The sequence below is a fragment of the Suillus discolor genome (assembly GCF_016758755.1).
Source record: "Suillus discolor strain FC423 chromosome Unknown F5147scaffold_30, whole genome shotgun sequence".
NCBI lineage: Eukaryota > Fungi > Basidiomycota > Agaricomycetes > Boletales > Suillaceae > Suillus > Suillus discolor.
Genome location: NW_024541277.1, coordinates 408,849 through 430,223, shown reverse-complemented (window position 1 = coordinate 430,223; position 21,375 = coordinate 408,849). Strand labels below are relative to the sequence as shown.

At 46.8% G+C, this 21,375-nt stretch overlaps 8 protein-coding genes across 8 annotated transcripts; 5 read left to right on the top strand and 3 right to left on the bottom strand.

Moving 5' to 3' along the window:
- Nucleotides 1-1,771: 1,771 nt before the first annotated feature.
- F5147DRAFT_577655 (ubiquitin-conjugating enzyme) lies at nucleotides 1,772-2,687 on the top strand (the record flags this gene model as incomplete). The annotated part of the gene is made up of 8 exons (XM_041431405.1): nucleotides 1,772-1,868; nucleotides 1,933-1,981; nucleotides 2,033-2,050; nucleotides 2,103-2,200; nucleotides 2,252-2,286; nucleotides 2,337-2,414; nucleotides 2,468-2,564; nucleotides 2,629-2,687. 8 exons carry the CDS (start codon nucleotides 1,772-1,774, stop codon nucleotides 2,685-2,687), a joined length of 531 nt encoding a protein of 176 aa, XP_041292475.1.
- A 187-nt stretch (nucleotides 2,688-2,874) lies between these two features.
- F5147DRAFT_696960 (uncharacterized protein) lies at nucleotides 2,875-5,017 on the top strand. The gene is made up of 11 exons (XM_041437484.1): nucleotides 2,875-2,984; nucleotides 3,081-3,127; nucleotides 3,189-3,271; nucleotides 3,325-3,416; nucleotides 3,473-3,528; nucleotides 3,581-3,604; nucleotides 3,659-3,822; nucleotides 3,888-4,072; nucleotides 4,168-4,467; nucleotides 4,545-4,635; nucleotides 4,702-5,017. The coding sequence occupies exons 1-11, from the start codon at nucleotides 2,964-2,966 to the stop codon at nucleotides 4,788-4,790; spliced, it is 1,152 nt and encodes a 383-aa protein (XP_041292474.1). The 5' UTR covers nucleotides 2,875-2,963; the 3' UTR covers nucleotides 4,791-5,017.
- Nucleotides 5,018-6,027: 1,010 nt separating this feature from the next.
- On the bottom strand, nucleotides 6,028-7,544 carry F5147DRAFT_837322 (uncharacterized protein). Its single transcript, XM_041444056.1, has 2 exons — nucleotides 6,995-7,544; nucleotides 6,028-6,938 (listed from the first exon to the last, which is right to left on the bottom strand). The coding sequence occupies exons 1-2, from the start codon at nucleotides 7,448-7,450 to the stop codon at nucleotides 6,246-6,248; spliced, it is 1,149 nt and encodes a 382-aa protein (XP_041292473.1). The 5' UTR covers nucleotides 7,451-7,544; the 3' UTR covers nucleotides 6,028-6,245.
- Nucleotides 7,545-9,288: 1,744 nt separating this feature from the next.
- F5147DRAFT_696942 (uncharacterized protein) lies at nucleotides 9,289-10,645 on the bottom strand. The gene is made up of 4 exons (XM_041437483.1): nucleotides 10,333-10,645; nucleotides 10,184-10,282; nucleotides 9,911-10,132; nucleotides 9,289-9,863 (listed from the first exon to the last, which is right to left on the bottom strand). The coding sequence occupies exons 1-4, from the start codon at nucleotides 10,423-10,425 to the stop codon at nucleotides 9,543-9,545; spliced, it is 735 nt and encodes a 244-aa protein (XP_041292472.1). The 5' UTR covers nucleotides 10,426-10,645; the 3' UTR covers nucleotides 9,289-9,542.
- A 2,377-nt stretch (nucleotides 10,646-13,022) lies between these two features.
- F5147DRAFT_202181 (S-adenosyl-L-methionine-dependent methyltransferase) lies at nucleotides 13,023-14,457 on the bottom strand. Its single transcript, XM_041428563.1, has 5 exons — nucleotides 14,217-14,457; nucleotides 14,155-14,167; nucleotides 13,402-14,094; nucleotides 13,244-13,350; nucleotides 13,023-13,195 (listed from the first exon to the last, which is right to left on the bottom strand). The coding sequence occupies exons 1-5, from the start codon at nucleotides 14,399-14,401 to the stop codon at nucleotides 13,153-13,155; spliced, it is 1,041 nt and encodes a 346-aa protein (XP_041292471.1). The 5' UTR covers nucleotides 14,402-14,457; the 3' UTR covers nucleotides 13,023-13,152.
- Nucleotides 14,458-14,517: 60 nt separating this feature from the next.
- Nucleotides 14,518-16,887, top strand: F5147DRAFT_696927 (uncharacterized protein). Its single transcript, XM_041437482.1, has 9 exons — nucleotides 14,518-14,593; nucleotides 14,650-14,789; nucleotides 14,874-14,949; nucleotides 15,000-15,101; nucleotides 15,154-15,537; nucleotides 15,586-16,048; nucleotides 16,106-16,360; nucleotides 16,417-16,565; nucleotides 16,621-16,887. Exons 1-9 carry the CDS (start codon nucleotides 14,557-14,559, stop codon nucleotides 16,755-16,757), a joined length of 1,743 nt encoding a protein of 580 aa, XP_041292470.1. The 5' UTR covers nucleotides 14,518-14,556; the 3' UTR covers nucleotides 16,758-16,887.
- A 205-nt stretch (nucleotides 16,888-17,092) lies between these two features.
- F5147DRAFT_202066 (uncharacterized protein) lies at nucleotides 17,093-18,538 on the top strand. The gene is made up of 4 exons (XM_041428562.1): nucleotides 17,093-17,586; nucleotides 17,640-17,805; nucleotides 17,856-18,136; nucleotides 18,204-18,538. Exons 1-3 carry the CDS (start codon nucleotides 17,209-17,211, stop codon nucleotides 18,131-18,133), a joined length of 822 nt encoding a protein of 273 aa, XP_041292469.1. The 5' UTR covers nucleotides 17,093-17,208; the 3' UTR covers nucleotides 18,134-18,136; nucleotides 18,204-18,538.
- Nucleotides 18,446-19,609, top strand: F5147DRAFT_202032 (high mobility group box domain-containing protein). Its single transcript, XM_041428561.1, has 6 exons — nucleotides 18,446-18,584; nucleotides 18,836-18,862; nucleotides 19,004-19,154; nucleotides 19,204-19,262; nucleotides 19,314-19,379; nucleotides 19,434-19,609. Exons 2-6 carry the CDS (start codon nucleotides 18,836-18,838, stop codon nucleotides 19,494-19,496), a joined length of 366 nt encoding a protein of 121 aa, XP_041292468.1. The 5' UTR covers nucleotides 18,446-18,584; the 3' UTR covers nucleotides 19,497-19,609.
- Nucleotides 19,610-21,375: the final 1,766 nt, after the last annotated feature.

Genomic DNA, 21,375 nt, shown 5'->3' with positions numbered 1-21,375 from the left:
GGCATGAGTCCCCTGCCAGCAGACAGCCCTCTGCCACTGCACGGCTATAGACGATACCGGAGTCTCACCAGCTCTATGATGATAGATGACGACAGATAACGATAGATGATGATAGACGATAAGCGGCAACTGCCGGCTTAGATAAGCGGTCTGGACCGCATGTGACGACACATGACGACATAGGTCTAGAAGACCTATTTATGTTATCAAGATAGAAGGCAAGCCTCGTGCTGCCTCATGTACTGATAGAAGGGTACCGCATGGACCCTATCTACGATAGAAGCCCGCCTCATGGACGCTATCTCTGACTCATGTAGATAAGCAGATTAGAACCCAGCTTTAGGCTGAGCTTAGATACGAAGAGTAGCCTTATATAAGGTCGAAGATTAACAGTAGATGTTCCTTACTTTAATCTTACTAGGTTTACCCTTGAACTCCTTGTCCCGCTAAAGCTACCTGCTCGACATCGACTCGTACCTTCAGTGACGCCTCTCACTGTCTGTAAACCCTGCTATCATCTCAGCGTAACCCCTCGTTAACCACCACGAGCTACGTTCGAGTATGCAACCTTTGCTTGTCTGTAAAGGCCGACGACTCTCAGCACTTGGTACCACTGTCGTGGTTGTCGCTGTTTAGATCATCCTAGTCGCACACGACCGTTTGTCGTAACAGTGTGGTGAGGTAGTTGGTCATAGTGTCCAAATCCAACTAATGAAGGATCATGTACATGGGTGTTTGCTTGGACAGGCAGAGTCCTTCATACATTTGCATTCAACAAGAATAACTGCATAATTGAGAAATGAATGTTGCTTTGACTGACTGCTGTAAAGGATTAGCACATGCACATCATGTTGGATTCAATCGAGTAGAGTTTTCAACAACAAGATTTGCTTGAGAAACAAATGATGTTTTCACTGACTAATTATAATAGATCAGCACACAAGATGACACACAATCCAAAGGGACTGGCATTTACACTGTTACAATTGTGTATTCATATTGACAAAGTTCTATCATTTTCAATGATTGCACAGCATGATGTTCACATCAGGTGACTGACAGATTATCTGCCATACTTGCTCTGCAAGGTAATTGAGCACACCTAGTGACATTTGCATGACTGCTGACTTCTGTGGGGTGCCAATTGCAGTGGAAGGGATAGTAGTCTTATGATACACAACGATAAATATAGCGGACTGTGAAAAATGGACATGACATAACGGTAAATCGAATGATCCACCATGGAACAAATTTGGCAATGCGGGAAATCCGTTGTCAGCGGAATAGTGGCATATACACTATCTAAGTCTATCTTGCTTTGTCTGCCTGGGGGAAGCTACTGTGTCGACTTTTCGACCGCGGATATAGCTTTATTTAAAATCCAATATTTTGCTCGAAGAGGGAGGATGTCGATTGACCTTCCACCTAATGAGTTCTGGAGCCAGTGAACGCGGAGGGAACTTTTGGTTATTCTATCAGATGAAGGAAGACGACGACCCTAGGTTATTTAATAATTAGGGGAATTTCAAATAAGAAATGTTTGTTTTGGCGTGTAGATGGCGAGTATCTACCCAGTGCTTAGTCTTCAGTGCTACATAGTACTGTGAAGTAGCTACCGCGACTCTGCAAAGAAATAAAAAGAAATATTGTTGCGTGTCAAATGACTCTGTTCTATTCCCACGCCATTATCCGCATTTCTCGAATCGGTGACAACTCACTCATCTTTCAATCTTTCACTCTCTGTAATTTTGTTAAAGCTTCAATTGATCTGATGTCGAAACCATCCACACCACAACCGTCAAACACACTTCTACTTCGTAGGCAGCTCACTGAGCTCACGAAACACCCGGTTGAAGGGTTCTCTGCAGGTGCGGGCAGCCTTTCTCCCTAACTTTGATCTTCAACCGATTCCTGATAGACTTCCGGGCAAAGGACTTGTCGATGACAACAATCTTTATGAATGGGAGGTCATGATAATCGGGTTGGTGCAAATCCCTTCAAAACCATCCATCACACTCACCAGATTTGACAGGCCTCCGGACACCCTGTAGTACGCCCTTACACCCCTCTTCATCTACAACTCTTATTCATACCTAATCTAGTGAAGGAGGGTTCTTCAAGGCTCGACTTTCTTTCCCTGCAGAGTACCCTCTCCAACCGCCAAAGATGCGGTTTATCACGCCCATGTGGCACCCAAACAGTAAGCAACGGGTGCTTTTTAATTACCGCGTGATCTAACCCTATCGTACAGTTTACGCCGACGGTGTAGTTTGCATCTCTATCTTGGTGTGTATTCCTTGTCGTCTCTCTCAATCAAAGCTCATCCATAATTCCAGCATGCTCCAGGTGACGATCAGTACGGCTATGAAGATGCCGGTGAACGATGGATGCCTGTCCACACGGTGGAAACAATTGTATGACCTTCGTCAAAACGCTTCCTTTGGCCCGATTTGACTCTCTGTTGTAGCTCGTGAGCGTCATATCGCTACTGTCCTCCGAGACCCCAAACACGGACAGCCCAGCTAACGTGGATGCGGCTAAAGAAATTCGCACGGACCATGCTGGTGCGTGACCGGTTGACCTCTAGTTGGCTGAATCACTTGATGCTAACTAACTATTTCATTGTAGCTTACAAGAAGAAGGTACGACGTCTGGTACGTAAGAGTGCGGAGGAGGCTTTTGATTAATTCATCTTCATCCTCCATACATCTTCACCCATCCGTTATACTCCTGTTTCGTAGTCTTTTGTGTTACTAGTTGCTTCATTTTTGTCATCGTATAAGTACCAACGAGTCTTTCAAGACCTTGTCAATGTCTGAAACGGACACCCAGTCTGATACCTGATCACGTGACACGCGCAGTTACACTTGGTGGAGCTCCTTTAAGCTGTGACCGTCTCCATCTTTCTCCTCACCCCACCACCATCATATCGCCCACTACCAAATCACCGATCAACACTAAGCATGTCGGAACAAGCTGGCGAGGCAAGTCCATCAAAGAGTCTCCGTAAATCTAACCTAAAACATTCCAAATGTTGTATGTTATATGTTCTCGTTTCTTGTGCGCTGTAATCTACCCAGGCTGTACCTGCAGCTCAGAAGAGTAGCTGGACGAGCTTTTTGAAGTCGTGAGTATCCATTATTCTTCATCTTGTGAGATGCTCTAATCAGTAAACTAACGCCCCTTAGGCTGGCTGGCTTCACGGGCGATCTGTCAGCTATGACTGCTCCTCCGTTTATATTGTCACCTACGTCCCTTACTGAGTTCCCAGGTACTATCGGTTTTGAGCGATATATATCGATCTGACTATGTTGCGTTGTTCAGCTTACTGGTGTGAGCGACCTGAATTGTTCGCTGCGATTGCAGATGGGAAGACGGAGCAAGCCCGAGCATTTGCTGTGTTAAAATGGTTCATCGTGAGTCGAGAAACATCGCGATTGTTTATTGTTCCGTTTATTTGTATGGTTGTCAGAGTACGCTTAAAGGGCAATACACATCGCGGAACGAATCAATGGGATCTGAGAAGAAGTAGGTGATATGCTTGTATGTATCCCTGATATGAAGCTAATCTAAAATGCAGGCCGTTGAATCCTGTTCTTGGAGAGTAAGCTTCTTTGTTGCCGACACACGTATCTTGTGCTGATCTGATCTCTACTAGACTCTTCTACGGGTATTGGCCTGCGAATGCAGCTCGCGGAGGCAAAACCACCCTAGTCGTAGAGCAAGTTTCCCACCACCCACCCATCACAGCTTACCGCATAGAGAACCTCGAAAAAGGTGTGATCTTGACTGGACACAGTGCCCAAAAGACAAGTTTTAGTGGTACGTTGTCTTTGTTTCAGGTACCGCACATCAAGTCCCGTGTTCTGACTTGTGTTTCATTTTAGGGGGAAGCATCATCGTGAAGCAAGTTGGACACGCAACTCTGACTGTATCCCTTCCATCCGGTGAGACCGAGGAATACCTGATCACACTTCCTCGACTCCGTATTGACGGGCTGTGGTACGGATCCCCATATATCGAGCTTGCAGAAACGAGTTACATTCAAAGCTCTACCGGGTGGCTTTCTACGGTGCGTGCTCACTTCTCACTTCTCATCGTCCATGCTATCTGAATCCTAATTGAATCCGGATTAACGAACCAAACTGAATCTGCCAAACGAAATAGATTGAATACAAAGGCAAAGGCTATTTCTCCGGCAAATCACACACGTTTAAAGCAACGCTCACCCCGCCTTCACACGTCCACACGTCTCCCCACGTTATCGAAGGGACGTGGCATACGACGTCTAAAGAGTTGCATAGTGGTGTTACGTTCCATGATGTCACCTCGCCGAAGGAGGAGATCACGGTTGCGCCTGTTGAGCAGCAGGGGGAGTGGGAGAGCAGGAAGCTGTGGCACGGTGTTGCGACGGGTATCAGGGAGGGTGATTTTGAGAGCGCTGCGACGTTTAAGGGGAAGATTGAGGTGCGTTCATTGTTCTCGTTTTCTTTCTTTCTAGAGGTTTGCTGATACGACTGTGTTGGAATTTGTATTTGGCACAGAACGAGCAAAGGCAGAGAAGACGGGACGAATCTGCTAATGGTACGACGTGGGAGTTGAAGCATTTCAAACATATAGAATATGATCCTGTCTGTGAGTGGACCTCCTCTCTCTCCTGTTCATGGTTTGTCTAGATATTAATGCTAACGCCCTTTGAAGACGAACGTCTAGGCAAGCTGTTCAAAGCAAACCCCCCAACAGAGGATGGATATGTTTACCTCGGCAACAGTCCGCGCTCTGAGTCTTAGTCTTAGTCTTAGTCTTAGTCTTAGACACTGGGCAAGTATACCTCCAGACGTGCAGACGACCGCTGTCAGCCTATAGAGTATTGTTTGCACCTTTGGATAATCTGGATTGGATTGGACGTTTGTGGGTGAATTAACGTTCCTGATCTGATATCGTCTCCTACTTTCTTTCTAGTTATTGCAAATATGGACTTGATTAATTCTCACTTTTTGAGGTTGGCTGTGTGAGCGATAGGGCGAGATTGGACCACAGATACGCACTGATCTAATTCACATTTTCACGCGATTGTTAGTTCATTGCAATATATTATACAGGCACGAACGCATAGGTCACGGTGAATTCATCCGCTGGACAGTACCAAGGGTATAGGAGCTGGAAATGCGGATGGCAAAGACGTTGCCGAGATGTTCAACGAGAAATACATATACGCCCTGTCTAATTGGCCTCACTCGGGTCTCGTTCGAACGCAGACGGTGAGGTATTAGCCAGCAAAACAAGGACCCCGTTGCGCGAGCAAGGGGCCCCCAGAGTGAATTCAGGTACAAACAGACGGTAACCTAAAAAATAACGCCATACAAAAGATGATGGGAGAGAATAAAAGGGTGGGTGCGCAAATGAGTCCCTAGTGTAACGAATGGCTCAAGTGAGAAGAGAAAAAGGACTTAGACGAAACAACGCACCTAGTGAGACGAATGGCTCGAGTGAGAAGAGGCGAAGAGCCCCTTTACAATTCGTCCCACGGGCCACTAGGTATAGCACGCCAAACTCCGCCAAAGGAGGTGGCAGCAAGGGCTGCCGAATTGGCAATAAGGACTGCCGCTACAACAGTAAGGACTGCCGGGGTGACGATGAGGATCGCCGACTTGACAATGAGGACTGTCAAGGTGGCAATGAGGATTGCCGAAAGCTTAATAATTAAGTCAAAGATGCGCAGGGCATCAGCTAAAGGGAGTTATGGTCTGGAACCGAAAGGAAACGAGTTTCGGGGAAACCCGTTGGGCAAATCTGCTATTGAGCACGTTCACCCAATTACCCTGGTATAAACAAGATTAAACTCGATTAACTCAAGTTTCTATTTTTACTATCTCACACAGGAACAGCAATTTCCCACCAAAATGATTACTCTTGAGTATCAATGATTCAATTGGCACGTTCATCGCATTGCACAATGCACATACGAACTTGACTGCAGTTAACTTCGGAATCTGGAGCTGCTTGTGTGAGTGATAGTGCCGTACCGTATACAATGGCGATAGTGTTCATCTCACTGCTACTGAGTACTGAACGTTGATGAACATGAAAAATATTTCAAGGCTCATAAGAAGATTGTAAACGTATCATCACAAGGATTAATTATTTGTACACTCGTTATTATTTGGAATATAACTGCTTTCCAACACTGAGCCAGTAGACTTCAAAAATCATCATCCTCGATCTCACTTATTTGTCCATGACCCTCAAAAGCTGTAATCATCGTCGTAACTCCCTTCGTCATCGTCATCGTCCTCACCGTAACCCTTTAACCCTTCTTGTCGTCCCTGGGCACCTTTCTGCTCTTCTTCTGCATCTCTGGCGAGTCGGAGGCCACATGCGTTCCGTATCCCCCGCCCGACCCATTTGTCGCCCAGCCCCTCAAGCATCAAGTCATGCGGCCCCTTGTCCCTTTCATCATCAGTACACGCAACCTGATACGAAATACCAACAGCAGCGAGAAGCATCCGTATGCCCCTTACGAGTGATTGATGATATGCGAGCATGGCCTCTGAGTCGCTTTCAGCAGGTTTCTTCAATTCTCCGAATAACACCTCATGAACGTCCACAGCTCCTTCCTCGTGTAATTCCACTTGTCCACATTCGATGCGACGCCAATTTTTGCCATAGTTTCCATCAGAGTCATCATAGTAACCCCAGCACAAGGTCTGCCACCCATTGCGCGTGTGCACATCCGGAGGAGAGCCTGTCTTGAGCTCATTCTTGATGGTAAATGCATTGCCTGCCGTCGCAGAAGGGCGACGTTGGATCTTGTACCCAACAGAGTAGAACCATTCGACCTCTGACCAACGCGAGCGACAGTAGTATTGAAAATGGACGTCAATGTACACTGGCGCAGTGGGTGAGTAGATCCTGACTATATGATCAGTGGACCGTGGCTGTCGATCAAAATGGATTTGAGCAATAGAATACAGTGTCGACAAGTTGTACGCACGTCCTCGTCGTCAAGTACCGTTTCATTCCATAAAATGGTGATGCATTTCTGGAGGATGCCGTTCTCAAAGTTCATTTCCTCCTCAATCTGGGAAACATAAGCCTTGATGCTGTCGAAAAGCCAAGCTTCATCGGAGTACTCGTCGTACTCATCGTCATCGTCCCCTGAATCTTCCTCTGAGCCATCGTCATCGTCCCCTGAATCTTCCTCGGAGTCATCCTCAACCTCCATAGAGTTTTCTTCTGGGCCACCCTCAGAGCCCTTGCGCGATACTGATACAATGCTGCGGTACTTTTTATTAGTTTGGAGGCGGTTGATGGAATAATTGGTCCACGCGCTCTGCGTGGCGTGAGTTGGGCGAAGTAAGGGACCAAAGTGGTGTTCCGCCAGTTCAAGTCCTTGTAATTTGGTTTTAGCTGCTGAAGGATCAACACTATTGGCACTATTGGCAGACATAATGGAGAGTGAGATACGTGCAGAACCTGACTACGTGGGCAATTCGGAACGACTTAATGTAGAAGGGCACGTTGAGAACGTGACACGCAAATTTAAGCACATTGGTCTTTACGTGATGGTGACACCTATGGTAGTTCGCTTCCCCAATATCATAGACTGGCATCCCCCCGCCGGAGGTTAGAAGATGCGATGGGTGAATCGGCCTCAGAGATGTCCCCTTCTCGGCGACTGCTTCGTTGTTTAGTAGAAGATGGGATGACACGTACCGTCTGGTATGGGTTTTTCTTTTGAGCGTGCTTTTGATGACACTGGCATTCAAGTTCATGGAGATCTTCGATACAACTCTTCTAACAACATTATCGTGTCTAGGAGGCCTTTCCTCCATGGCAACAGATTTCGTAGTTGAGAAAGAGAGGGAGGTGATTTATGGCTGTGTGCTGACTCGGGAAGGGGGGGGTTGCAAGAGACACTATTTCTGCAAGGTTGCATGGTGAATGTGGGTTCCATAGTCCAGTAAAGTACTAGTGACGGTAACAGCGAAAAGCAGGTCGGAACAAGTGACATCGAGCCACCGCAAATCCGACCTGAACCATTCCAAATGTCGCAAGTCGCATGTCTTGTTTCTTGTGCCACATATGTGATCGATTAGAAGGGCAGCTGCCAGCTGGACGTCCTTGATGTCTTTTTTCAAGTCGTGAGGTACCATCAGTCCAACGTTAACGTTAAGCGCTAAGCGCCAGTGACGAGGTATTGTTGAACCGGTCCGGGCGGGTCCGTTGCGACCTTCTTCACCTCCAAACCCCTGTTTTTCGACCCAGCGTTATGTGCCAATTCATGCAACATAATGCCACAAGGATAACGCTGTATCATACTGGGACCTCTTTTCTGCTGAACATCCCGAATCAGCTAGGCTCTCAGGTGAGTTCATTCATCCCTATCTATAATTGCAGATCACGCCAATGTACAATAACTTTATTCCTACAATCAGATGGGATCGACGAGGGACAGACGGAGCATCAAATAAAGACATTCCGTTGGCTCTTTACAGAACTTCGGATGGTCAATGCTTCGTTCTACAAATATTGGTGCGTGCTACACAAATTCCGTATGAGAGCTCACGATGACGTGAAGCTTGTGAGGGCATACTGCACTCCATATACTTACCCACCTCGATAGCACACGCACCTTATTCCTCTGATGCAAGTCCAGCCTCCTCCCTGGCTGCTATTTGCATCACCAAAGGAAGAATTGAACTCTTGCAGCGCGAGATCCATTGACGCCTTACGCTGAACGATGGATTTTTTCGACAACGAGCACCGCGCAGCCGGCTAGATGACATTGACTCGTTGTGGAAGCACCATGCTTACTTGCCCTTATCATGAACTGCGGGTTGTTCCACGACGAGTCGCGACACAGATTGGGAATATGAAACTGAATGAGAGCACAGTGTTACTCAGGAACGATTCCATTAACAACAAAATATATATTTCTTAGTTCATTTTACCACTTTCGTACGTTGTGCATCTGACGAGAAGTAAATATGAGACGTCGGAGTTCACTGTAAAGGCAACCCCTGCAACCCATGTCCCCAACTCAAGGTCAGTGAATGTGTCATATTCCCGCCCTTTACATCCTGCGAGCTTGGATTGACCTTTCGACATCGAGCAACCGGCTGGACAATTTTGTTGGAGAACTTTCAACATCATGCTTACTTGCCCTCCCGCCATGATTTGCGGGGTATTCTACGATGGCGATAGACTGAGGATCTGGATTCTAAATTGGTATATGAGTGCACGCCAGGTTCCCTGGGAATGACTCCATTAAGCGAGCCGTCTATCTCGTTCAAGCAGGAAAAGGTTGATATGGTGTTACAATTGTCGTACATTGCGCACCAGCGACGAGAAAGGAATATAAGAGGTTGGAGGTCACCTCGTGGCGCAGATAAAAATTAGTGCAGTCTGGTCTCAGTATCCTACATAAAGGATGGTTCGAAATGCATCAGAGGGAGTGGACGAGTAGGCAGAGCATATCAATGAGAGTCCGTCGAGAGATGTAAAGGTATGTGACTCGTGAAGAATGAGAAAATCGTGAGCTAATGACGATCATCTGTATGTTCATGAGGAATACAACCAATGAAGAGCCAGATGCGAGTCCAGAGTCCAGCCTGTCTGAGTATTACGTCAGGGCGTGATGGCGTTGAAGTTGTACCAGTAGTTGTGGTAGCATCGCCAATGGCAGGTGTGGCAGACGAGGAGTCAGCAGCTTGTGATGACTTAGCGACATTGGGATTGACAGACATTGAGCTGCCCGTAGTAGAGTTCTTCGAGTCCGATGGTTTCGTGTTCTGTCTCTGTCTCTTTTTTTGTTTCTGTTTCTGTTTCGCGAACGCAACCTCCCTCGCTGAAGCGTTTCTCTACGTGATATTAGACAAAATCGAACGATGGGGGAGAGAAAACATACACGTTTGCCTTTTGCATACGGAACTTCAACAACTGCAGAGTTGCGCACTTGCAACTCAATTTCTTCACCACTACGTTTACGCCGTTTCAAAAGATTTTGAGCCCAGTTGAGAGGAGAGGACGGTGAAGTATCATGAGTATCTGAGGAGCTGCGGTGGAACAAGCGGTCAAGAAACGTCCTACTTGGCTGTGCTGAGGAGTGAGGACGGCCTTGTGTAGAAAACTGATAACACGAGGGTAAGGAAATAGAGTCGAAGTGATAGTGATGACGTACATGAGAACGATCTGGTGAGACAGTGACACCATCGAAAAAACCTTGGGGTACCTGAGGAGCAGGCGGACGTCGCTGGACTGGACTTCGTGTAGCGTTAGCCTAGAGTGTGTTTGAACACAATGATATCTTTTTATGAGGGTGTCACGTACATGGAGTACCGACTTGTCGCCCTGGCAGAGCGCGTTCAGGTGTGAGAATGCAATATACCAGTCAACTCGCCTTTGAATCTGAAAGAAGATCATCGAAGCCAGCTTCCTTCACAATCGCAACATCCCATATGTTGACGTGTTTTTCGCGGCCACCAGTGGCTAGCAGTTTTCCACCCGCGGAAAATGACAAGCAATACACATGATTTGCATGCTGGAGTGGTGAACTAATGAGTTGTCCATTGTCGAGGTTCCACAATCGTGCTGTATAGTCGAACGATGCACTTGCGAGGATGCGGCTATTCGGAAATATTGCAATGGCAGTGATACCGTCAGCGTGCTCATTTAGTACTGTGGTTTGCTCCCACTTGGCTGCATTCCATATCCTAATTGAGCAATCATATGACCCAGAGACAAGCACATTTTCGTCCTTCCAAGCCAGGCAGCGCACGGACCATACATGCCCTTTGAGAGTCGCGACAAGCTTGCCTGTCTTTACATCCCAGATTTTGACTGGAGAGTCAACGGGTTCAGACATGGTCCCATCACGACCACCAGTCGCAATCAAGGTCATGTCCGGTGAATAGACGACTGCCCACACGTCACTGTGCCCGGTCTCGATTGGCTTGAGGATGGTCTCTCCGCTTTCCACGTCCCATTGCCTTGCAGTACAGTCTGAAGATCCGCTCAACACTCTCCGACCGTTCCGACTCCAGCAGACAGACCGCACTGGTTGTGTGTGCCCTATCCACTTCGCGATGACCTTGCATGTTTCAGTGTCCCACAACCTCACTGCACCATCCACACTCCCGCTAACTACCGTCTTCCCGTCCGGAGACAATGCTATACACTTGCCTATAGTTTTTCCATCCCGCCAGTCTTCCCCTATCTGTTTCCCGCTCTTCAAGTTCCATACCCGCAGCGAGCCGTCGTCTGAACAAGTCATTGTCTTCTGTCCACCTGGGAGGTGTATGACGCTATTGACCCAATCTTTGTGTCCTTCAAATTTCTGGCAGGGGGTTATCTCTGATATTTCGTTCCTTTGAGTAGTTGTTGAAGACATGCTCCAGGATTCCTACTGCCGAGTGCAGCACTGTATCAGCTTTCAACGATCAAATCCCAAAATCGTCACTTACGAAGATAGCAGCGACGGGCGGACAGCAAATAATAATGATTGCTCTGGGCAAATCAGAGTTGAAGTCTTTCCTTCGTACATGCTTTCATGCTTTATCCTCGTGTTCGGTTCACAGCCTATACTATGACAGCGTTGGCTGTGTCCTTGCATCATGTAGCGAAGCGGTACCTAACGACAACGAGATGCATATAACAATGACTTCTCTACCATAGGGTCCTGCCCCAACAGACAGTGAACAAGGATTCAAAAAAAAACAGCAACGATGACGAGATGCATACAGCATGTTAAGGTTTCCATTGCAGATCCACAGCCACGCTCCACTAATCTTATAATTAGTATCTACTCACCCACTGCAGTGACTGCACCGATGTACATTGACATACGTTTTCAATACTACTGCCACTCGCGCAGAAGTCGAGTGTTTCCACACTCTCAGGCACAGGATCTAATGTTACCCTCCTGTGGCGGCAGCAATGCACTTGCCGTCAAAAAGAGTTCAATATGACCTGTCCCCTGGATGTGCAATGGGTGGCCTGTCTTCTGTTGTTTGTCAAGATGTGAGACTGCATGCTCAGCGAGAGTGGCCCCGCTTAAATCGGGTGACCTTTCGCGTTTGCGATCGCCTGACGGTATTGAGCGTCAACCTGGGATATGTATCCAGGGTAGATTAAGCTATAGCGTACCGCCTTGTGCCGAGCGCGTTTTTGACCGTGTGCTACGTCTCTGAACTGAGTCACTGTTTTCTCTTCCTCTCTCCCACTACTTCTGACTTACCCCCTTCTGGATTCCCTCAAGCCATCGCAGCGTCATTGGCACCGATGAAAAAACCCTAATTATTACACAAGAAGGTGAGTCGCCGTTTCAGTTCCTCAGACTCTTTTGTCTTTCCCGGATAAAGACCAAGAACAAATTGATCGATCTAATCTCTGCTCAACTTAGGCCCTGCGTTTATTACAGCAAGCAGAGGCGAGATGTGAGACTCAAGTAACGGGAGGTTGAGATAAGGATAAGGATACCGGTATGAAGGTGTATAACGAGAGGTATAATATTCTAGAGGTACGCAAGAAATCATTGTAGAGGACGAGGGCATCAGCGACAGTTTAACAACAAACGAATAAACATGCATTTCGTTCTTCTTTTTCAGCTGTGTTGTATGCGGCTTGGCGATTGTGGAACACGATTCCCAAAAAATAAGCTTGGTTTCACGCATCGACCAGTAAGTACAAATCACTTGACCGCCCAACAGAGGAGGTACACGAAACATATCCGGCATCTTCTAGTTCGTTTCCATTGAGAAGTCTTTCCCATTTTACGCTGGAATTCATGCAGTGTATCCATGCGCTGGATAGCGATTGAAGTTTAGTATTTGAGTTGGGTTGTTTTGTGGGAAGTGGTCGAGCATATTCGTAGTGGTTGATCGATTGATCAATGCAAGACTGTCACTTGACTAGAAGAAACGATGTGTCAATGCAACCTTGTTGTATCTGTGCCTTACAGCTTGCAAGCACCGAGAGTTGTTGATATCCAATTTGCTCTCGCTCTACAATGTGCACCTAATGCTATGATGATAGTCGCATTCTGGGTTGTGCATCGACAGTGAAATAATTAATTACCATATAGATTGGCACATGTGTAGCAACAGGACGTGTATTCACCAGCACAATACACTGCATCAGATGAAAGTCCTATCAAGCAAAATGTATACCCTCGTCGTGAAATGCGGATAGTAGTCTGTTGAGCTGATGAGAAAACATAGAAGACAAAACGAAGAGGACTCACTTTAGGAGATCGTCAAGGGTCATCTTGGCTGCCCGCTGTTGCGAGTATCCCGATGAGCCGAGAACTTCTTCTACTTTAGTCTTCATGTTTGTGTGTTCATCGATCATCTGATTTATGGTCATCAAGTCCTCGTGTCAATGCACAAAAACTAAAATCACCTTATTTTGTGTCGAGCACCACGTTCTCCAGTTTTTTTCCAGCATCTCCATGACGCCTTTTGCCATGAATGTGGCATGTACCATTTTATTTCGCCTCGAAAAGATAATTCTACCCAGCCCATCAAATTCCTCGAACTTGATGGGGGGAGGAGGATTAAGAGGCACCAGTCGGACCACTGACGATTCAACTTGTGGTGCTGGTCGGAAGTTGTTTTTTCCCACGTGCATCACCAGGTCCACCTTCGAATAAAGCTGTACATTGGCAGATAGCCGCGACCAAAGTTCTGTTCCGGGTTGAGCGACAAGCCTCATGGCAAATTCTCTCTGGAACATGAGGATCGCTACACGAAAGATTGGTCGATGAGAGAGTAGGCGAAAGACAAGGGGTGATGATATTTGATAGGGTGTGTTGGATATGCATACATCGAAATATGGGAGATCGGTTTTTACAAAGTCTCCAATGATTATGTCTAATTTTCGTTGTTCTGGTCTTTCGAGGAGTAGCCTGTCAGTTGATGATATTAAGACGGAGAGGTACACGCACTTCCCCTGAACTCGCTTCGTCAACTCAGCTGCCATCCGTGGGTCCATCTCAACAGCGGTGACATTTTTGGCTTTTTCAAGAATCTTGACAGTAAGGTTACCTGTACCAGGTCCAACTTCGAGGACTTTATCCGTAGGACGAAGGTTTGCCTATATGTCACGATTAGTATCTATGAGATCGACTCAGCGCAGATACGAGCTGAACCGAACCTTGTCTACGATACTGATGTAGAATCAGCCCGAGTTATCTTATATGGGAATTGTGAGCGTACGTTTGAGCAATCTGCGGATTCTTCAAGATATGTTGTCCGAATCTTTCTGTATTGAATATTGGGTTACGGACGCCGGCTGAAGTCCCTTCATTTGCACTATGGTTTTTAGATGATGATGATGCAGCGGCCGATTTTATTGACGGCTGGTGGGTACGCGAGAAACGCCCTGAAGTTGCACGAGGCATTCTTGGATTGTCACGGTGGAGTTGATACTGTGGGCGAAAAATGTAACAAGTAGAAGTCAAAGCACGTGACCTCATGCCCTTCGAGAGGGCAATATTGGAAGTCAACAAGTTGCTGAGGTTACCACCAGGATCCACAATCGAATACTTAGAACATCATGTTCAAGAAACCTTTAGGGAATTTAAAGACTTCAGGTGCGCGATTGTTATTGTTCACCAACGTTGTGCCTAATCATTGTCATGCTCACAAGCACCCCTGCGTAACTCTGATAGGCGCAAGCTGAAACAACACATCATCCAAGCCTTCTCTCTCGTTCCAGATGTCGGCGAGGAACTTGTACCCGAAGGTCTGCTGTCAGTAAAGTTCAACACATACACCGATGAGCCAGGTGTAAGCGAATCTCGTTACAGCTCTTTGTTATTGATCACATATCGATGAGACCTGCAAAATGCTTCACGATGTCGCCGCACTCAGGTGGCTTATTTGGGACCTGGTGGAGACCCTTTGTGGTTCACGCTTGGTATAGGCAGCGAGGACATAATTCCGACTGGTGAGTTGTGCCTTGCTGCGAGTCAATCATCCGTGGCTCAGTTACAATAGTATACACCTTGTGGAAGAAGCCAGATCTCATTCCATTTCTGTCTACACCATCTGCGGTGATTCCAGTCCTGATTGGTGGTGCGGATCTTATGATTCCTGGAGGTACGTGCTACTTGCCAGTTTAGATAGGCCCTCACTCAGTAGACCCTGCAAGTCGTTCAGCATCCACCATCACTCCAAGCTGGACAACTTGTCAGCATTACGGAATATATTCACCATTCAACGCATATTGGCCCCCCACTTGCTGTGGGGCATATGGCAGTGGATAGTGACGTCTTATCCGAGGCTGGTTCAAAGGGAAAGGCAGTGTTTGTCCTGCATGCTTGGAATGACCATTTATTCGATATGGGACACAAGGGAAACCCGCCGGATCCATGGGAGATGAGCCATTCAACGACAAATGATCAGCATTCCACAGAAGACGAGGACGTCACAGATAATGATGTGTTGAAAGAGCCATTAGTCGATGCACTGAGCTCTCACCTGGAGCAGACGCAGTTGGATGATCCTGCTCCTAAAATAGAACTGACGAAAGAAGGTGCGTTAAACCTCATTAGTTATGTCTTTGATCCCTCACTCCTGACAGATGTTTCGAGTATTCTTCATGACGCCCTTCTCCAGGCAATGAGAACGACCCTATCTGGCTCCCAGGCCTCCGCGCTTCCGATGCCCGCTAGTACGTTTTACTCGGCTTATATCCTACCCTCGCGACCTGCCCAATCACCATCTCAGCCATCCGTATCTACACCTATTGATATAAAGCACTCCACCCACAAGTCGCTTGCGTATTTTCTCAAATCAGCAGAGAAACAAGGCCTCTTGAAGCTTAAAGAGATCAAATCTGAGCTGATGGTATTTTCTGTAGCCACATCACATGCAGATGTGGTCGCACACAGGCCATATTTATCTTTAAAAGATGTCGCTCTCAGGAATGAGAAGCGTGGACAACGAGAAGAAGAGGAGCGGACACGGGTCAAGGAGCTTGAAGTAACAGAGCTTTGGAAACCACATCTTCAATCGCTAAAATTCTTTGCTGAGGCCGGATTTGAGTATGGATCAACGCCATTTCCTGCTTCATGATAGAACGCTGATGACGTTCCTTGCAGTACATCTACTCGATACACATATGCGGATATCAAGACCGTACTCGATAAGTACGTTGCCGATCGACAATTGGTGAACGCGCATGACCAATCATATATCAATGTTGGGGCGGACGAGCTTCTACAGACGACCCTCTGCAAGTCTGACAATCCAACGAACATGGAGTTTTTCAAACGCGAGCAACTGATCGAGCGCCTGTCAGACAAGATGCAGAGTTGGTACAAGATATGCGCCGAGGGTAAGGATCCTGTGCTCAAGTGCGTCCGATCTCCTATCATTGCGTTGGTCATCGGTCGTCAACCATCGGGTACAGGAAGGGGCAGATCAAACCAATATCGGTGGTAGTTAAAGTCAGGCAAGGTCGTAAAGCGACAACGCTAATTACAGGTTTTGAGCCATTTTTGTTGGAGGCGACTGCTCTTGCAGAGGAGCTGAAGATGAGATGCGCCTCCTCAACTTCAGGTGAGGATAACTAATATTATAGTGACGTATGTTGTAGCTGATACGAGCCCGTCAGTTTCTCCGGCACCAGGGAAGTCGTCAGGCATGTTAGTACTCGTGCAAGGAAAACAGGTCAAGGAGGTCACAGAATTCCTTACTTCGCAAGGTGTACCAAAGCGATGGGTGCACACCGAGGGCGGGGGAAAGAAATAGATGGGTGCTGGTTAAGTCCATTAGTCGGGACTCGGGAGTATGTGTTTGACAATGAAGGCGTGTATATGTTACAATTAAAAGTGAGATCAGTATTGAATTGAATATTCACTCCTACGCGTCTTTCTCTCTCCATGCCGCGTTCCTTGGTTTCAAATTGGACCCTTTACCGAGCTGCTTTCTCTTCGGATTTTTTCTGGCTCAAGAGAAGCCGGGACCGGTTCCATATAGAGATCGTTGTCACGTACGTGGTGTATGAAATATTGTATTGCAAATGTAATCAACGACAAGAGGTTAACAAGTCACGAACGCGTCATGTAACGTGTGACACGCGATCCAGCGCTAATGTAAATTGTAAACGCTCTCCCTTTCCATCAAAACTCGTTTCGTGATTTTGTTTCCGTGCCACTCATCACGGATTCCTCTCAATCAGAGTTTCGGGAGCCTTTTCTTAATGCCAGGTCCATGCAACTCGAAAAAGAAGAAAAAGGCAATTGCGAAAAAGAACAAGAAGAAGACATCAGCTATTCAAGCTACGGCTCCTCCGGAACCTCCTCTCGTTCACGAAGTTGAGCCACCTCCAAGCGACATTGTCTGTGTTGCCCATGAGCCTCCACCTAAACCACCTGCTCCGCATGTCCAGGAATTCCATGAAGAAGTACTACCAATCATCCACGATCCCGGAAACGGTCCGCGAGTTCGCGACGTCCGGGGTTTCCTAACTTCATTTTTTGCCCAGCCTCCTTCACTGGAAGACCCTCTATGTGCGGAATTCTCACAGGAGGAAGTCCTTCAGATGCTTTGTACCACGCTGCCGGAGGAAACCGCCATAGTGAGTGAGTGCTATGTGGAGTAGCTAGTGAGCTCACAAATTGATCCCTCAAGGTCCTATGGTACAATAAAAGCCGTGCTACTAGTCGCATTTGTCCATCATGCAGGCGGCTTTATCGCCTCGGTGATATCTTGCCAGACCTCACTGACGATGGCGAAAACCGTATCAACGAAACCCGTTCACCTCTACTCGCCCGGGAACAGGAGATATCGGGTCTTTGTACGTACTTCCATTTAAAAATACAATGAAAACGGCCCTGAATGGTATAGGTTCTCCTGTCTGCTTCATCGTTGCGTCATTCGAGTATCCAAGTGCAATTAAAACGACTTGGGGTCGAACCGCAGATGAAATAGATGACTTTACATGGGACCTTCTCAATGGTCCTGGAGATGGACAGGGCGACAAGGGGCTCAGTCTCTTACTCAAAATGGCGCGATTGCCTGACCTTGGCTTGGGGCAGCTCTGTCTACCTGACATCGACTTCGATGCTGAACCTGAGGATCAAATTCACTGCAAGGAAAATTATGAACGGGACAAATTTTCTTAGAAGGTGAGTGAAGAGCTCATGGGAAAGCCTTGAAGTATGCTAACTTCTAAGTATTATTCATTGCCTCTAGATCTACTGTTCTGCTGCATATTCACATCATTCATACCATCTGGATCACGGGTCTGTGTACTATTTATGTGTGTCAAGACTCTATCATCATTAAATTAGTTGGGTTAATGCTGGCCCTGGATGAACCATCGCTAAAGAGACCCAAAAAAGACTGTATGTTTGTTGTGTATAAGACGGGCCGTTGCATCGTGGGTTTGTTGAGGTGGTGGTTATGTCAGCAAGAGTCCGTGCCCTATTCTCACGGTTGTTAGGTGGCTGGCCTTATACAAGGCTCCCACCCGCCAAACATCCCCTCAGCCAACCTTGCCTGTATAGCTGTACTGTGGTCCTCACCCGCCTAAATCAAAACCGTGCTTAATACTCACCGTAGTACACAACAACAGTCAGTCATCTTTTTTATTTTTTATTATGTTCTATCTGCTTTACGGATGTCCTGCGCTGTTCACTATCACTTTCTACGTCGTTTACCGTCGTCGAGCTTGTATAGAAAGTGAAGACGGGCGCCGGCCGTATTTGTTTGGCCACCGACGCGTTGACGCGTACCGCGTCTCTCCGCGTCGCACTCGTTTTCTTTGATATCTCTCATGCCAACGACGTGTTGAATCGATCTCTCATGCGTTTTCCATGCTCTAGATGCCCAAGGACACCACCAAAACCAAGGTTAGTCTCCTATGCATTTGTCTTAGCCTTATGCCGCTTTTCCCCATATGCATCATACACTTTCCATTATTTTTGCCTTGTTCAACTTTCATTACGTCACTTGGTCGTGCTCATCAGTCACAATGCTGATTGATTCAACAGCGCAAGGCTGCAGGTAAATCAGAGGGAAAGGCAACCAAGGCTAAGGCTGCCAAGGCCAAGGGTGCTCCTAAACGGGCGCTCTCCGCGTACATGTTCTTCAGTCAGGATTGGAGGGAAAGAATCAAGACTGAGAACCCAGATGCTGGTTTCGGTATACCTATGGCGTTTCTTCCCATTTTGTTTTCTGATCCCTATCGTAGGTGAGGTTGGCAAACTACTAGGCGCCAAGTGGAAGGAGCTTGACGAGGAGGACAAGCAGGTTCGTTTAAGGTGTCAGACAAAATGCTGTTGGTGCTGACACAACTAACAGCCTTATATCGAATTGGCAGCCAAGGACAAGACAAGGGCGGAGGAGGAGAAGGCATCCATGGCTGCCGTATGTATATGTCATTTGTCCACATCATGGCACGTATTGAACATCTTTTCGTAGACCAAATCTTCAGCAAAAGAGAAAAGTGATGGGGAAGAACCAGCCGATGAAGAGGAAGATTAATGCCGCATCACCTGTTTCCTTGTACATATGAAGGCACTGTTCGCTTTCTTCTAACATAATTGTCATAAGTCGTTTTGATGTCAGTTGAGTATATTAACTTCCTATGCGAAACACGCGACACTCGTAATGCACCCCCGACGAGCCTTCGTACAGTTTGCCTTTTCATTCGTGTTGCTATTCATGTCGTGTGTTTTGTTACACATTTATGTTCTGCATGTTGTCTTGTTACCTCAGAAAAGATTGTACTTTTGTATGATCAACCTTTCGCAAGTTGGTGCAGTTGTTTGAACAATAAATTAATAATGATGCAGACTTCCATCAGGACCACAGAAAGGACAGGTTTTAACTTTTCGTGACTATAGTCACATGATTGTGATGCAAACAATCACGTGATCATAATATGGAACGCGCCCAAGAGCCAAAATCGGTGTTCTCCTTTTCTCCCATCCACCATCGTGACATTCAGCAACTTGACATTGGTCTCAAGATGCCACCGCGAGCTGCCAAAGTGAAAAATCCTACTTACGGGAAAGGTTGGTTTTTTTCTTCGAGATTAGCTCGTGGGCTGACCTGGGACTATAAGCAGGGATTCTCGAATCTGTCCCTGCACCCCTAGGTCTGCATGATTCACACGAAACAATACTGACAATCTCACAAATAATTTCCTCCCTCTCGTACAGATCCTGATTCAGATCCTGAATTTAACCCTGGAATTTTCATTTATGAGACTAAGAAACGCGGAAACCGCAAAGCAACGGCTGCTGAGGACGCATCTCCATCTGCCCCCCGTGGCAAGTCACGGAAAAGAAGAAGTGAGGTTCTTGGCAATTTTGAGCTATCATCCAGAAATCGTGAGTCATTGTTATAAGAAAACAATACGTGTTTGTGATGATTATATTAGGGAAGCGCCGGCCAATGGATCCAGAGGCATCTCGATGCCATAACCCACTTAAGGAGTACTTTGGTTCGCTGAAAAATGTTCCAAGTAGTGCCTAAGCTTACTTCCAATAGATGATGACCTTGGACTTCAGTCTGCGTCTGATGACGGCGAAGTGGATGAAGATGATCCTGAAGACGGCGACTCGGCAGAAGAGCCCGAGTCTGAACCTGATCAGCCAGTAATGCTTAGGACCATAGCTGCATTTATTAAAGCTTCGAAAGAGAGCACTCCCATCGTTACACAAAAAAGTCATTCACAAATTCCAGTTGATGATGATTCTGTCACTGGTAAGTTCATCTTGTTCACATGTCACACCTGTGAATGCGTACGTTTTGTTTCAGAACCCGAGTCTGAGCCAGAAATTGATCAGTTTTCGATGAAGCGGAAGTCACCTGCGTCAAATCAGATCATGCCAGCTTCTAAGCGGAGAAAAACGCCTTGCCTAGATGGTACATTTAACCTTATGGCCATCCAAGACAACTATGTTGACGCCCGCTATAGACGAGTCTGAAACTGAACCAGAGTCCGATATAGATTTACCTACAGTCTCAAAAGTGCTAGCGCCCAACACCACGAAGCTTCCAGAATCCGACTCCGAAACGGAGCCTGAAGACGATGACGAAACATACCCCAACCCCGTAAAGCCTAATGTAATTCTCTGATCATCATCTACTGATACAGATATAGAATCTCCATGCAAAGCCTGGCTTCCTGCTTGCTCCCGGTCAGAGTCCTCTCGGACCTATGATATTGGACAAAGCCGAGGGTATCATGGTGCCCGCGTCGATCAATACGTATCTGAGAGAATACCAGAGGGAGGGCGTTGGTTTTTTCTGGGATTTATATAAACAAGGTCGTGGTGGTTTGCTAGGTGATGATATGGGTCTCGTCAGTCCAGACGTGTTCTTCTTTTCTTGACTCAACCTTCTACCTTCTTAG